The 15,228-nt window shown below is 38.7% G+C and overlaps 1 protein-coding gene across 4 annotated transcripts in view; it reads right to left on the reverse strand.

The window, feature by feature from the left end:
* Window positions 1-15,228, reverse strand: part of ccdc18 (coiled-coil domain containing 18) — a 140,892-nt gene that overhangs the window by 65,280 nt on the left and 60,384 nt on the right. For all 4 annotated transcript variants that reach the window (XM_041208706.1, XM_041208705.1, XM_041208707.1 and 1 more), the window contains 2 exons: window positions 4,485-4,595; window positions 2,681-2,812 (listed from right to left, as the gene is read on the reverse strand). In XM_041208706.1, coding sequence (XP_041064640.1) covers window positions 2,681-2,812; window positions 4,485-4,595 — 243 coding nt within the window. The remainder of the gene's footprint in view (window positions 1-2,680; window positions 2,813-4,484; window positions 4,596-15,228) is intronic.

The following is a 15,228-nucleotide window of genomic DNA, read 5'->3' on the forward strand; positions in this document are numbered from 1 at the left end:
ACTTTTATAGAGTTCTAAGAACAGCAATTTTTTTTTTATCACAGCAGACTTCTGAATGAATGTTTTTTCTCCTAAGTATGTCAATACTTGCCATTGTTATTATATGGCTCATTGGTTCTGTACATAATGCATACTAGGTAAGTGGACATGCAAGGGGAACGGGCAAGACCTTTGAACTAACCTTTTAAATGGTTCCCAATGGTACACAGCTCTTCTGAGGGGCTGTGAACCAGGAGTTATGGAAAAGGTCTACGAAAATTGCAGGAGGGCGATTCCCACAATGGAGCTGGCCAGATTGCAAGAAGTGGTTGCTACCTGCACCCTTATCTTGTGCTGGCGAAAGCTGTCAAAGAGGGCAGGGAACAAGAGGATGGAGCAATGGTTCATAAACACTGTCCGACTTAAAAAATTCTAAGGTGGTTCCTGAAATTCAACTAGGATAATTTTAGGAAAAATTGTTAACCTACAGGGGAGCAAAGTATGAACATACAGAACTTCTTTATTGCTGGACAAATGTAAGGAACTGATAAAAAATTGAAGAACAAATTGAAAAATGTTTAAAATACAGGTACCATATTTTTATGGCTGTAAACTCCAACCGCTCATTAATTTCACTTCAAGAAAAAAGATTACCTACATCCCCATTATCTTACAAAACCTGCAGTAAATTGCAGAACAGAATCAATAGATTACAGTTTAATGGATTTACAAAAAAGAAAGATGCCTGAGTTATACTGCTGAGTTCAAGCTTAAAAAGCAGCTGAGGAAATGGAATCAGAACGACAGATCATTTCAATGAGATGAGAAGAGGACTTTGCCAGTATAAAAATACAAGTTAAGACTAGCATGAAAGGAAGAATGATAACTGCACTAATCACCGCAAGTAGCTAAGACTAGGAAAAACAATTAAATGAAGCTTGGGTTTCAGCATGATGTGTAAACGACTGTTCTGTATGGATAAATGTAATAGCTGTAGCAAAAAAGTTGATCAATGGCACTTTCAAGGGTGATCCCATATGGCATTACAAGTTCATTAGACATACAGCTCTGTCAAAAATTGGACACTGCAGGTAAATAGCACCCTGACAATCAGCAAAAAAATCTTACATCACACAGATATTAGTATCATCACAGCAACATTGATAGGCAGCACAAGCAAATGAACCTTTGCTATCCTACCAAACTGCACTGTTGCCTGCAGAGGACTGAAATAAATTGGAATCACTATGATGGACAATGCAAAACTTGTTACCCAAGCAGCAGAGTACAACTAAAGCCTGTGATAATTTTCAGAAGTACAGCCACACCTTCTAAAATAAAATATGCCTCATTGTGGATTCTGTTACAGTCTACAAATTAGGTACTGCAAAGGCATGTTCAAACTGTCTGAAAATATATGCGGATATAGGTTTCAGATGCTCACAAAAAGAAGTTTCAGAATTTACACACCTTCAAAAGTGCTTTAAAGCATTTTTGAGAAAATGGATAAGCAAAAATGAACATAGTTTACTTGTATAGGCCACATTAGATGGGCAATTATGGGATGGTACACCAGTGCATTCCTAACACATACATAGTACTTAACTGTAGTGGTTTGCAAAGCAGAACCCTTGTCTGATGGAGACACTAACAACTGCTGACTCATTTATCAGCAATTCATGGGACTCTTCAATGACAGCAACAGCAACTTCAACGGGTTCAGTTTTTCCAACATAGAAGAAACTAACATTTCTCTTTTCTTTAAACAGACTTGCTAATGTCTTAAATTCTAAGTATTTTAAGTTAATACAATTTTTTTTCTATTCTACATTTTGACATGGCAATAGTTTATGATTATTGTTGCAATCAGATTTACAGAAAAAGAGTAGCTATTAAAGGAAGAGAGAAGCATACAGTTAAAGACTGCAAATGAGTATTAGCCACATCAGCTCCTTTGAAATGAAAACAGAAATCATGGCCTGTAACTATAAAAAAGGCATCATTGTCCTCAGACAACTCCTAGTGGGCATTTTAAGAGCAGCATTCCTTCAACGAGTACAGCCTCAATTCTCAATTTTACAGTTCTCAATCTAAAAATAAGTCTTTTTTTATTTTTAAAATTCCCACATATCAACATTAGAAAGCTTAGGAATCAAACTGTCTGACCATGCTAGCGACAATTATCTGCATATAACTAAGTAATTACAGTAAAATCTTTGTTATCCAGCATGCTTGGAAAATGGGTGCTGCTGATCAATCAAAAATGCCGGTTAATGGGGAGTTATATTACTCTAGACACAAGACAAGGTTCTGCTCTGTGTTTGGGAGGTTGAGGGGAGAGGGGAAGCAGCTGGCCAGTCAAGGGCCCCAGCAAAACCGCCACCACTGACACCATGATTTTCAGACCGGCTTTTAAAAAATAATAATTTGAGCTGTCAGTTTCACTGACAGTTGCTCCAAGCAGTATAATCTTTTTCAGGTACAAAAACCAAACCTGATCGAATAATTTAATAATTTCAATGTAAAGCCTAAGAACAACTTCTGCAGATTTACAATCTATTATTTTTATTAGTTTTTTTTAAAAGAGCATATTATCTGAAAACCAAAAGTGACCAGCTTTTTAGAAAGCTATTAGAAATTCCAGTTACAAAAGAATTCTAGTTGTTGGAGTGCAGATAACACAGTTAGAACATAAGCTTACAATTTCAATCTGTTTCTCGAGTTCATGACACTGTTCAGTTTGAATCTTCTTGATATGTTCACGTGCAACGATATTTTCCTGATGTTGCTCCTCAATGAATTTTTCCAATTTGATAATTTCTTCATTCCTTTCCTAGTATTTTAAAGGGAAACAGCAGTTAAAAATATCAAAATTGTGGGCATTATTGAACATATCTTTTAATTTTCTATACAAGAAACGTAACATTGTTCTTCGAATGTTTCACATACAAATCATGCAATTGAAGGGAAGGAGGAAAAGTGAAAGACATATTTTCTAATCACGATTTGTATATTTACTTAACTGACCAGGGATAATCCACCTCAGAAAATCATTTCTAGCTTTTGTTTTCAAATCAGTAAAGGCATCTCATCATGTTTGAATATAAAATTGTTCCACGTTTAGCACTTCAAAATAATGTATTTGGTGTCTATTTTTAGCCAAAGCCCTTTTTTGTTTAATTCATTATTAGGTTGCAGGCATACCTGACGAGGTCAACATTTAATTGACCATCCTTAGTTCACAAATGGTGGTGGTGGCCTTCTTGAACCATGATGGAGGCGTGCCCACAATGCTGTTAGTATGGAGTTAGAGGATTTTGGCCCATCAATATTGAAGGATCATCAATATGTGAACCAAGTCATGGCTGAGTGCAAATTGAATTTGGAGGTGTAGTGTTCCCATACACCATCTGCCATTGTCCTTCTAGCTAACAGAGCTTATAGGTTTGGGAGGAGCAAAAGGTTGTGGTTATAGTGCACCCTATACAGCCACAGCGGAGGGGATGAAATTTAGGATAGTGATGCCAATCAAGCAAACTGCCTTGTCCTGGATAGCATTACATTTTTTGATTGTTGGTGCACATGCAACCATCCAGGCAAGTGGAGAGCATTGAATTACACTCTTGACTTCTAGTTGATAGAAAGACTTCAGGGAGTGAGAAGGTGAGCCCCACACTCCAGAATACTCTGACCCGCACTGGTAGTTACAGTATTTGTGGCTAATCCTGCTGAGTTTCTGCTGACTCTCTCCCCCACCAAAGATGTTGATGGCAGGGGACTCAATGAAATTCAAACTGAGTACCAGTAGGCAGATTATTATAAGTGCTGCTTCATAGCACTGTTGACAATTCCTTTCATCATTTTGCTAATGACTGGGATGGGCTATTAATTGGTGGGGTTGGATTGGATTTTCCTACTTCTGTGAACATAACATAACTGGACAATTTTCCACATTGTTGAGTAATGCTAATAATTCCAAGAAGGAAATGTATTCTTGAAATTTTACAAGAAAATGCAAAGTATATTTTGATATGATTATATATATGATATGAAAACATAATTGAAGTGGCTTCCAGAAATTAAAAATGTTCACTCATTTGGCTGACAGAACTACTAAATTTTTGATTTTCCAAGCTCTATGTGAAATGTAGTCCTTCCAAGGCACAACAGCAAAATGTTAAGGGAACTCAATTCAATTCAATGTTTAAATATTGGGATTGCTGAAAATACATTTTTTGGATTATAGCAAAACATGGTAAAAATTCAAAAATGTATGTTTTTTTTAAAGAAAAAGTCTAATTTTCAGTAAGCATGGATCTCTGCATTACAGCCAAGATATTATGATTTTACAAATCAGATTTCACAGGACTTTTTCTGAAGTTTAAAAAGTTGTCACATCTCACATAGGAATTAAGTCACTGCATTTCACTGTTGTTGAAAAATTATTTGAAAATCCATGTCAATATTACTCATTATTTGTTATTTAATTATTATCCCAATTTTACCGCAATGTCTTGTTCATGTTCAACTGCTTTTACTGCATTGGTTGTGTAAGCAATGGTTTTCTCCTCCAACTGTTTCTCCACTGTGGAAAGCTGCGATTTTGTTTTCCTCAGCTGTCAAACAGATGGGTAAGGGTATATTAAAGTATTCTGAAATAATCAATTTGTCATAGGATATGAATACAATAGCTAGATGACCAAGTCCGTTTTCCAGATAATTTAATTTAAATTTGGCTTTGTACTCAGACACACCCTCCCTTTACTTGTATTCCTTTTAAACTGATGTGCCACTTTTGACAAGACTAAAAATTCACACACTGCTGCACACAATTATCTGAACGTTTTTTTAAGTGGTCAGAAAATTGTAGATTCCTGAATTTCCAATATGCATGCACAATGGGTGAGGTTTCTAACTAGGGAGCATAGAGTCAAACAATTATCGTTATTTTATAATCAGAAACAGGGTTAAAAAAAATCATCACGGGAGCCTTATATGTAGTTTATTCACACAACAATTTTATTATAGCTTGTTAACTATATTTAATTGTGTGCAGGCAGTGAGCATTAGCTGGGATTTCACTTATGCTCCTATAAATAGGAAGCGATGGTTGGAGTTAGAAGGTGTATGTTTGTAATGTGTATTTCTGTAAAGAAATGCTTATAAATATGTAAAGATTGCCTCTAATTATATCCTTTACCACATGGCTTTTTGGAATATAACACAGGTTGCTACTTTCTCCTTTAGAAGAACATTACATTTTTAGCACCAAGTCAAGGATTGATAACTGACCAGCTTGGTCCCTGATCAAAAGGCATTCAAGTCCATAGATAAAGACTTACTGCATAACAGGTTACTGAAGCATCAGGCTTTGGTTATGGCTGACTTAACATTTGTTTCAATTGTAAAAATAATTATTTCCAAACTTCTGAGGATCCAAATATAATCACAAAAATAATTAAGTTCCGCATCGTGTGCTTCCAAAATTCCTAACTACTACTCTAATAAAATTATCAACAATTTTGTGACTGAGAAAAAAGGAACATGTAACTGAGGAAATCTGAGACCAAGAGCGAGAAACTGAGTGAGACCCGCAGGGATAAATAAAGTGGTGGCAGAGAAGACCTGAGACCAGGAGCGAGAGCTGAACAGCAGGGAAAAATAGAGCTAGATGGAGTGGATTGCTCAGATCCAAGGGAAAGAAAAAAAATCAAAGTGTGATATCTTTGGAAAGCAGGTAAGTAATACTCTTACTTTTCTCTGAACAAGGGCATTGATTTGAACTAGGAGCCAGGAAAATGACATTTTCAATTGGGGTAAGCTTAACAGTAGTGAATTAATAACGAGTACTAGCAGAGCAGGTCTCGAGGCATTAACAGAAATTAAGGGTTATACAAGATAGTAACTAAATTTTAAAAGAGGGAATAGAGTTTTATTTTAAGATCATGGATGAGCAGCTAAAACTTGTTGCTTGCAATTCCTGCCCCATATAGGAACTTCAGGACTTCATGTCTTGGACCACGTGTAAAGAAGTGTTTCCCATTGCTTGAGCTTGAGCCCCGAGTTTCTGAGCTTGAGGGACAGTTGGAGTCGCTGCGGAACATCAGGAAGAATGAGAATTTCCTGGATCATATGTTTTAGGAGATGGTCACCCCACCAGCAAAAAGGGTTCAGGAGAGCAGGTGGGCGGCCAGTAGGAAGTGTAGGAAGAAGCAGTAAGTGCAGAAGTCTTCTGGCTGTGTGCCACTCTCAAGCCAGTACTCAGGGTCGGAGACTGCTGGGCGTGGCAGCACCTTGAAGAAGTGCAGCCCAGACCATGGCACCAATGGGGCAAGGACAGCATGGGGGAAGAGGGGAAAGGGGCAAAATAGCAAAGAGTAGAAATGAAATTGTTGTAGGAGATTCTATAGTTAGGGGGATATACAGGCCTTTCTCTAACCATCATCATGAGTCCTGCATGATGTGTTGCCTCCCTGGTACCAGGATAGAGGACATCACGGACAGGGTGCAGAATATTCTGCACAGGAAACAGCGTAAGCCAGAAGTCATGGTACACTTCAATACCAACAACATAGGATCTCAATACCTGACCTCTCTATGGTCACATTTTCAGGAGCTAGGGAGAACATAAAAAGCAGGGCCTTCAATGTAGTAATCTCTGGAATAATCCAAGAGCGATGAAGTAGTGAAAGTAGACATAGAAGATAAAAGATCAAAAGCACGGTGTAAAGCACGGTGCAGATATGAGGGCTTCAAATTCTTGAGCATTGAGACCAGATCTGAAGCAGAATTCAAAGGCAGGTATTCAAAGGGGATGGATTGCATCTCAGCAGGAGTGGGATCAATGTCCTCACAGGGAAGTTCAATCATATGGGTATAATGGCGAGTTTAAACTAATTTCGCAGGGGGGTGAACACTGGTGTTTAGAAGCAGAAAAGAGGAATAAAGGTGTATTAAGGAGCAAGTGTTGGATAGTACTAAAGAAGAAAGTAGTACCATATTAGATAGGAGATAGAGGAGCCAATCTATAGAGAAATCAGAGAGATTTGCAGGGAATAGAGAGTGGTGATGTTGAGGGGACTTTATCCCAATTAATATTTGGGTAACTAATGTTAACATCTGAGGATACAAATTAGGAGCAGGAGTCAGCCACTCCGTCCCTCGAGCCTGCTCTGTCATTCAATCAGATCAAGGCTGATCTGAATGTAACTTCAACCCACATTCCTGCCCACTCCCAATAACCTTTCCCCTCCTTGTTAATCAAAGATCTATCAAGCTCTGCCTTAAAAAATATTCAAAGACCCTGCTTCCACCACCTTTTGAGGGAGAGTTCTAAAGACACTCAACCCTCAGAGCAAAAAATTTCTCTTCATCTGTCTTAAATGAGCAACCCCCTTATCCCACATCCCATGAACAAATTTAAAAAATAGGTGTTTAAATATAAAAATCCAGTAATATTGCCCAAGTCAAACTGCTGTAGCTTCAATAAAGGCATACCACATGACCTCTTCCACTCTGCTATGGAAATCCAAGACTTCAGAACTACTTGTTGCAATCCAAGACTTTTCTGGCTTGACAGGATGGCTGGTTCAAGCTGCATCTTCTCCCAGCTCAGCTCCAGCTACAGCTAACAGCCCATAGCTACCCTAGGCTCTCTACAGTAACTCTAAAATACATTTTTTCCCTTTCATCTCAGGTTCAATTGTTCTCACACCTCTTTGAAACTCAAATTCTTTCAAATATAAAGTCTTTCATGCTTCTATTTTGTCTTTGTTTTCGGGTCAATAAAATATAATATCCCATCTTCTGTTTACCTATGGAACCCCTGCAAGATGCAAACATGTTTATTTCCACCTCTGACTTCCCTTTAGTATTCAAACAAACTCTCAACTTATCTAAAAATGTAAATATTAGATCTAACCTATTCACTTATACCTGAAACCTAACACTGCTATCCTTTTCATGTTTAAGAACCTCCAGACAAACTGTCTCCTAGTAACCTTGCTAGGTTAATTAAATCATTTACGCACACATACATTCTTTACAGAATAACACAATATTCCCCAAAAGTATTAAAAGTATCACCCATGATTGCTGCAGAACTTGTCACAAAAGCCCCCATTATTTCTTCCTTTATTTTCCATCCTACAGTGTAGTTATTGTTAGGGGACCTATAAACCACTCCCACAAGTGACTTCTTACCTTTGCTATTTCTTAACTCTACCCAACTGATTCTACATCTTGATCCTTAGAACTAAGGTAATCTCTCCCAATTGTACTAATGTCACCTTTAATTAACAGAGTTACCCACTACCTTTTCCTAGCTTCCTGTCCTTCAAAATGTCATGTCCCTTTGAATATTCAGGTCCCAGCCTTGGTCACCGTGTGCCCATGTCTCTTGAAATGGCTTTCATCTCTTTATTACTATATTTATTTCTATTTGTGCTGACAATTCATTTGATTTGTTATAAATGCTATGCACATTCAGAATCAGAGCCTTTAGTTCTATCTTTTTGCAAACTCTGGCCTTATCAGCTGGTGCACTCTTATGTTTGTACGCTCTGTCCCTTCCTGCCCCACACTGATTTTCATTACCCTTGTGACCTTGCTCTATTGATTGTCCTTTCCTTTTAATTTACCACATCTTCCCTCATGTGATCCCTGCCACCCACCCCATCTATTACATAGGTTAAAGTCCTCTCTACCACCCTAGTTCTACGACTCACCAGAACACCGATCCCAGCACGGTTCCATCCCAACCATCCCAACGGTACAGCTCCCACTTCCCCTAGAACTGCTGCCAGTGCCCCATGAATTGAAACCCATCCTTCACATACAAATCTTTGAGCCATGCATTGAACTCCCCAATCTTATTTATCCTACACCAATTTCTTGTTCTCAGAGGTCATTACCTTTGAGATCTTCCCTATAAATGTAGCCCCTAGTTGCCCAGACTCCCTCAGTCATTAGTACCTACATGGAGCACGACAAGTGGATCCTCCTCCTTCCACTGCAAGTTCCTCTCCAGCCTCAAGGAGATGTCCCAAACCCTGGCACTGGGCAGGCAACATGACCTTCTGGATTCTCACTCTCAGCTACAAAAAACTGTGTCTACCTCCCTGACTATACTGCCCCCTCCTACCACTATGTTCCTATTTACTCCCCCTGCTTGAATGGCTTCCTATACCACAGCGCCATAGTCAGTTTGCTCAACCACCCTGCAGCCTCTGCTCTCATCCATATAAGCTGAAAGGACCTCAAACCTGTTGGGCAATTGCATGAGCTGAGGCTTCTCCACTTCTGCTTCCTTGATCCCCATACCTTCCTCATTGCAGTCACACCCCATTCTAACCCTGACAATTGAGCAAATCAGAAGGCCGTATCCTAAGAGGTGCGACTGCCTTATGGCACAAAGTATTGAGGCAACTTTCCCCCTCCCTCACGCATCGCAGTGCCTATAGCATGGCCTCCAACTCATTCGAGCCGTAGACACTTATTGCAGACATGGTTGCTGTGGATCACATTGGTGTCCAGAGTACCCACAAGCTGCGGCTGCAACACATGCCTTGCCATCCTTATTTTTTGTTTAATTTAACTAATAAATTTTATTAATTTAATTAATTAATACCTCTTCTCACCACGACTTACCATACTAGTTTAAACATTAGTAATACAATAGACCTTATCACTTAAAAATAAAACAGTAGACTCACCAGCTTCCTACCTATCTCTTAATTAATTAGAAGGTACTTAAGGGTATTTGAAATATTTTTACATTTTTCTAATATCCAGCTGTTTACACTTGTACCTTCATAGCAGTGTACTAACCTAGTTATTTACCGACACTCCCTAACAGCAGCTCACCTTCCAATCAACTTATGGCTTTCCTGTAATGCCACTTTGATTTTTCTCTCTTGAAACTCAGTCAAATGGGCCAAGTGGACCAAGTCTCTGTGAAGGGACACTTGAGTAACAGTGATCATCGTATCATAAGGTTCAGATTAATAATGGGAGAGAGCAAGGAACAATCTAAAGTAGAACCTCTGAATTGGAAGAGGGCTAACTTCAATTGGATGATAGGAGATCTAGCCAAGGTAAAAATTGAATCAAAGACTGATATGAAAAACCGTAACAAAACAAGAAGGTGATCTTTAAGGAGATGTTGTTTCAGGAGGCAATGGGAGGAAGAAGTTAGTTACACAGCCAGGGGTAATGACATGACACGCTACCTAAGGGGATAGTGGGAGCAGAGACAATGATTTCAAAAGGTAATTTGCTGGGTCCTTCAGGGAAATAAACTTGCAGGGTGACAGGATACAGTGGAGGGAATTGGACTGACTGGATTGCTGTACAGAGACAGCATGGACTGGATAAGCCAAATGGCCACCTTCTCTGCCGTTATAACTCTATGACTGCAATTTCAATAACATGGAAACCTTTTAATTCAGACTAATATGATCTCGTTTGAGACCAGTAATGTATTTTTAAAAAAGAAATCCAAATCCCAGTTAACTACTCAAAGAATATAGCCACAAGATCCATGGTTTAAAACAGATGTTTTACAATGCAAGAGCCAAACAAAGCAAACACTAAACACTATCTTACGTGGCAATCTATACTTTTCAAACCCAGAATCAACATAAGTTAAACATAAACTAGCAGGCAATTTTCAGTCAATTATAAATTATAAATTACACATTAAGTGGCAGATATAACAAAGGCAGATCCTAGAAATTGGCTTAGCGGTCCACTCAATACTTTTATTTTAAATTCATTCATGGGATGTGGGCTTCGCTGGCTGTGCCAGCATTTATCACCCATCCCTAACTGGCCTTGAGAAAGTGGTGGTGAGCTGCCTTCTTGAACTTCTGCAGTCCATGTGGTGTAGGTACACCCACAGTGCAGTTAGGGAGGGAGTTCCAGGATTTTGGCCCAGCGACAATGAAGTAACGATAATATATTTCCAAGTCATCAAGTTCAGTTAAGTCCTTCAAAACTTCTGTTCCTCGCGAAGAATTTCAGCTCCCCTTCTAGGACTTCAGCCTGATCCCCAGCTGACAGCAGCACACAACCAAGCCAAGTTCCACAGGCACGGTCCTCACCACAAATGGCAGTCACCACTAATGACACATCTCCTCAACCCTGCTTACGACGGTCTGGATGGCGTAGATCTATCAATGCTATCTTCAAGTAACAGAACCAGCTGCAGCAACCATATCTTTGCTTTACCTGTCTTTCTGTATCTCACCTCTGTCTTCTCCAGCCTGCCTGTACTGCACTGGAATCATCATCAGAGCTCTGATGACTCTGTGTCCTTCTATTAGATTTCAACCAGTTTCAGTCTTTCCAGGAGTTTTGGTTTCCAAGCTCAATTTCAGTCTTAGTTTCCTTAAGAAATGGAAGGATCAGTTTCCCCTTTTCAGTTAGGGTCTGTCTTAAAAACTACAGGTTTTAAAACCATTAATTCCATCACAAGTAGCACAAAACTTGAGGTGCCAGTCAAAGACAAATGTAAGTTTCTAGTGAAATAAGAAACTTAAGCATGATATAAAAATTACAATGGAGTTATCTATAATCCATAGAGATATAGGGGTTGATCATTTTGACCCTTGAGCCTGCTCTGTTAATTCAATGAGATCATGGCTGATCTGCGACTCAACTCCATATCCCACGTTTGCCCTAGATCCCTTTGTTAATCTTTGGTTAACTAAAATGTCTCAATCTCAGTTATAAACTTAACAACTGATGAAGCATCAATCGTCATTTGCAGAAGAGAGTTCCAAAGTTCTACCATCCTTTGTGTGCAGAAGTGTTTTCTAGTCTTCCTGAAAAGTCTGGCTCTAATTGTTTAGGTAGTTTCTATGTACCCTATCGGTTCCCTTGATACGTTGAAAACTTTGATCAAATTACTTCTCTACCTGCTAAATTTCAGGGAATAGAACCTTAGTTCATGGAACCTCGCCTCATAATTTCTTGCTTGGAGTCAAGTTATCATTCTGGTAAATCTGCACTACTTTCCCTCCAAGATATCTTTCTTAAGGTATGGTGCCCAGAACTGCTCACAATATTTCAGCTGTGATCTAACTAACTAGCTACTATGAAGAGTGTGTTCCAGGGGCAGCTGCAGTATTGAAGGAGATCACAGAAACAAGAAGGAGCAAGGCTATGAAAGATTTTAAATATGGAGGAGCAAAGTTTTAAATTTAAGGCTTTGAGAGGTCAGGAGCTAATGTAGGTCAGAAAATACAGGGATCAGGGTGGGCAGGGCTTGGTACAGGACAAAATATAGGCAGCAGGGTTTTGCATGAGCTGAAGAAGTGCATGGACAGGGGATGGCCAGTGTAGCACAGGAACAGTCAAGAGACTGAAAATGACAAAGGCATGGATGAGCGTTTCAGTAGCAGATAGGCTGAGGTATGGGCAGGAGAGTGATATTATGGAGGTGGAAACAGGCAGTCTTTGTGGAGAGAACAAAGAGACATTGATGACATGTTTACTGTTTTCCAAGTGCCATGAATGTCTCAGGTGACCATGGTCTTCCAAATTTCTGATCATAGAAACAGTGGATGACTTCATTGTTGGCATTCTAGTTCAACCCAATTTTTAATGTTGTCCAGCTGCTTCCTTCACTGTTCGGCCTCTTGCTCTTCTTCCCTTAATCCTTCCAGTGGTGATAAGGGGCCCCAATCCTTCTGCATGGATAACATGTCCAAAGAACTCCATTTTTCTTCTTATGATATAATTTAAGAGTTCTCTTGTTCTTCCAGCCTCATTCAAAACTTCATGAGTTCTTTTCTCCACCCACTTTACTCTTAGAATCCTTTTCAAGCACCACATTCCAAAGCTGTTGATTTTCTTTTCTTCCTCTTTCCCAATGCTGCACACTTCACATCCATACTCCATTACTGACCAGGCATAACATTTTAGTACGTCGATTCTCATTTCAAGACCCAAGCTGACATTTCTTAGAATGTTACTTAAAAACACTTTTGGCTTGTCCAATCCTTTTTCAGGTTTCAGTACTGCTTTTGACATTGGATATTACTGTGTTTCCTAGATAGTTGAATTGAATGACGTGTTCTAATTTGCTTCCAATTACTGTGATGCTGCACACTGGAATGTCCTCTCTTTGTCATTACCATAGTGTACATTTTCTTGCAGTCAAGTGTAAGCCTGTATCTACCTACCACTTTCCTTTATGACAGTGTTGAATAATCTTTACAAGAATTCATTTGGTGCTGTAAGTACAGTGTCGATGACATAGCAGATGTCATTGATGACTCTCCCTCCTACCTTTATATCATCCATCGTTTCAATTCCTCTAAGAATGCATTCACTGTATAGGGAGGAACAGTCTGGTGACAGGACACAGCCTTTTTTAAACCCCTCTTTATTGCTTCTTTCTTGTCAATGTTAATGTTTTCCAGCATTTTCATGAGATGACTGTTGAACTTTATTAAATGCTTAGTATAATTAATAAAATATAGTTAGTGGTCGTTTTGACATTTCAATGGCTCATTCTGACTCTGGCCATTAAATAAGCATGTATCTCATAGAATTTTCTATGTACAAATGTACTCATTTAAAATGATACAGAACCCTCTTCACAAGGGATCCTGTGTTTCCTAAATACATTTCTGTCAGTAAGGGAACCAGATAAATGTAATATTTTATGTTTAATTATACATATTTTTATGAAGCCAGAGTGGTAGATATCTTCCTAGCAAGGTGAAGGAAATCCTGGCAGCCAGAAAATTTAAAAACAACATGTAATTAACGTACATCCAGATACAATAGGTTATTTATCAACTTGTCTGGCAAGTTCCAGAAAGCTGACAATCATAGTTACATCCTTTCCACAGGATCCAAGAAACAGACAGACAGTCACTCTAAGTGTTGCTACCGAAAACAAATGGATAAAATGAAAGGAAAATCTACTTCCGTACTGTATGTCTAGAGACTATATTTCAATGACTGCAGTAACATGTAAATACGTGATGTAACTGGTCTCTTTAACATAAGCCACTGGCTTTGCTGTAAAAGTAGTCAACTAACAAACTTGTTGTAGAGAAGAGTAAAGGTCTCTCAGTGTGTTCAAAATTCAATTCAGTTGATCCTGGGAAGACAATCTACTCCATTTGAATCTGCTAACTCATGAGGAGGTGCACACACAGAAAGGTGAAATTCTTCGGGCGTTTTAATTCCTGTGAAATCTTGAAAACAAGATGTATAATGTACATTATATTTTATTTGTGATAGAATTTCAAAAAGGTGCATCCCAGGGAGGATACTCCTAGTTCACCAGTTTTGAGTCTATTGATCTAAAGCCCATGGTCTTTCTTGCCCCCTATGCAATCCAATATACAAAGTTCTGCCCATGGAGCCAGAGTTGAATTAAATATCAGCAAAGCATTATGGATTTTCTTATTTTATAATTAAGCAAGAAGTGAAAGTTAAAAGTGCTGTTAAAATAAAGCAAATTGTTGTGCTTACCTGTTACTTTCGATAAATATATGCTCTGTAGTTTATAGCCTTAGCAAACAACTGATCATTCACTTTACCACTTGGGCTCGCAAAGTATCAACAAATCAGGTTTGCATTTCAATTCCTAGGGCGGGATTTTCCAGCCCCATCCGCCATCAGGATTGTCCAGTCCCACCAAAAGTCAATGGACTTTTGACTGGGCTGCTGAATCTCCATGACAGGTCCTGCTACCTTGGGGTCGGAAAATCCCTAGACTCACTATGTTGCCAGATATAGAAGGTACACTGCTTTGAAGGGAACAGGGGATCACTTACGCACACTGTCTTTGATGCTGAGCACAAGGAAAATCTAAGACAATCATAATAACAGTTAAGCCAGAGAGTTGTTGAGTTATTCTAACAAGTTTGTCACTTAACACTACCATTATGCTTCAAATATCAGCTTGCTCAGGAACATTCAAACGCAGATCTTTTTTTATGAAAGATTTATAAACTTACTGAAACAGTTGTTGAAAACAGGTCTCTGGTTAGCTATGCCTTGGAATGTTAATGCTACTTTTTATAGACATGGAAGAAAAACAGGGAAATTAACATTCTAAAAAGCTTTTAGCATTTCTTTTGGTTGCCCTATGTAGTTGATTTTTCTGTGCATTCAAAAATTATTGAAGCTGATTGTTCGTGATTTAAATGTATAGTTCTACAATCTCAGCATTGTAATTTACACCTAATAACTCATCCAAGTCTTAACAGTCTAGAAATACAGACA

The sequence above is a fragment of the Carcharodon carcharias genome, chromosome 16 (assembly GCF_017639515.1).
Source record: "Carcharodon carcharias isolate sCarCar2 chromosome 16, sCarCar2.pri, whole genome shotgun sequence".
NCBI lineage: Eukaryota > Metazoa > Chordata > Chondrichthyes > Lamniformes > Lamnidae > Carcharodon > Carcharodon carcharias.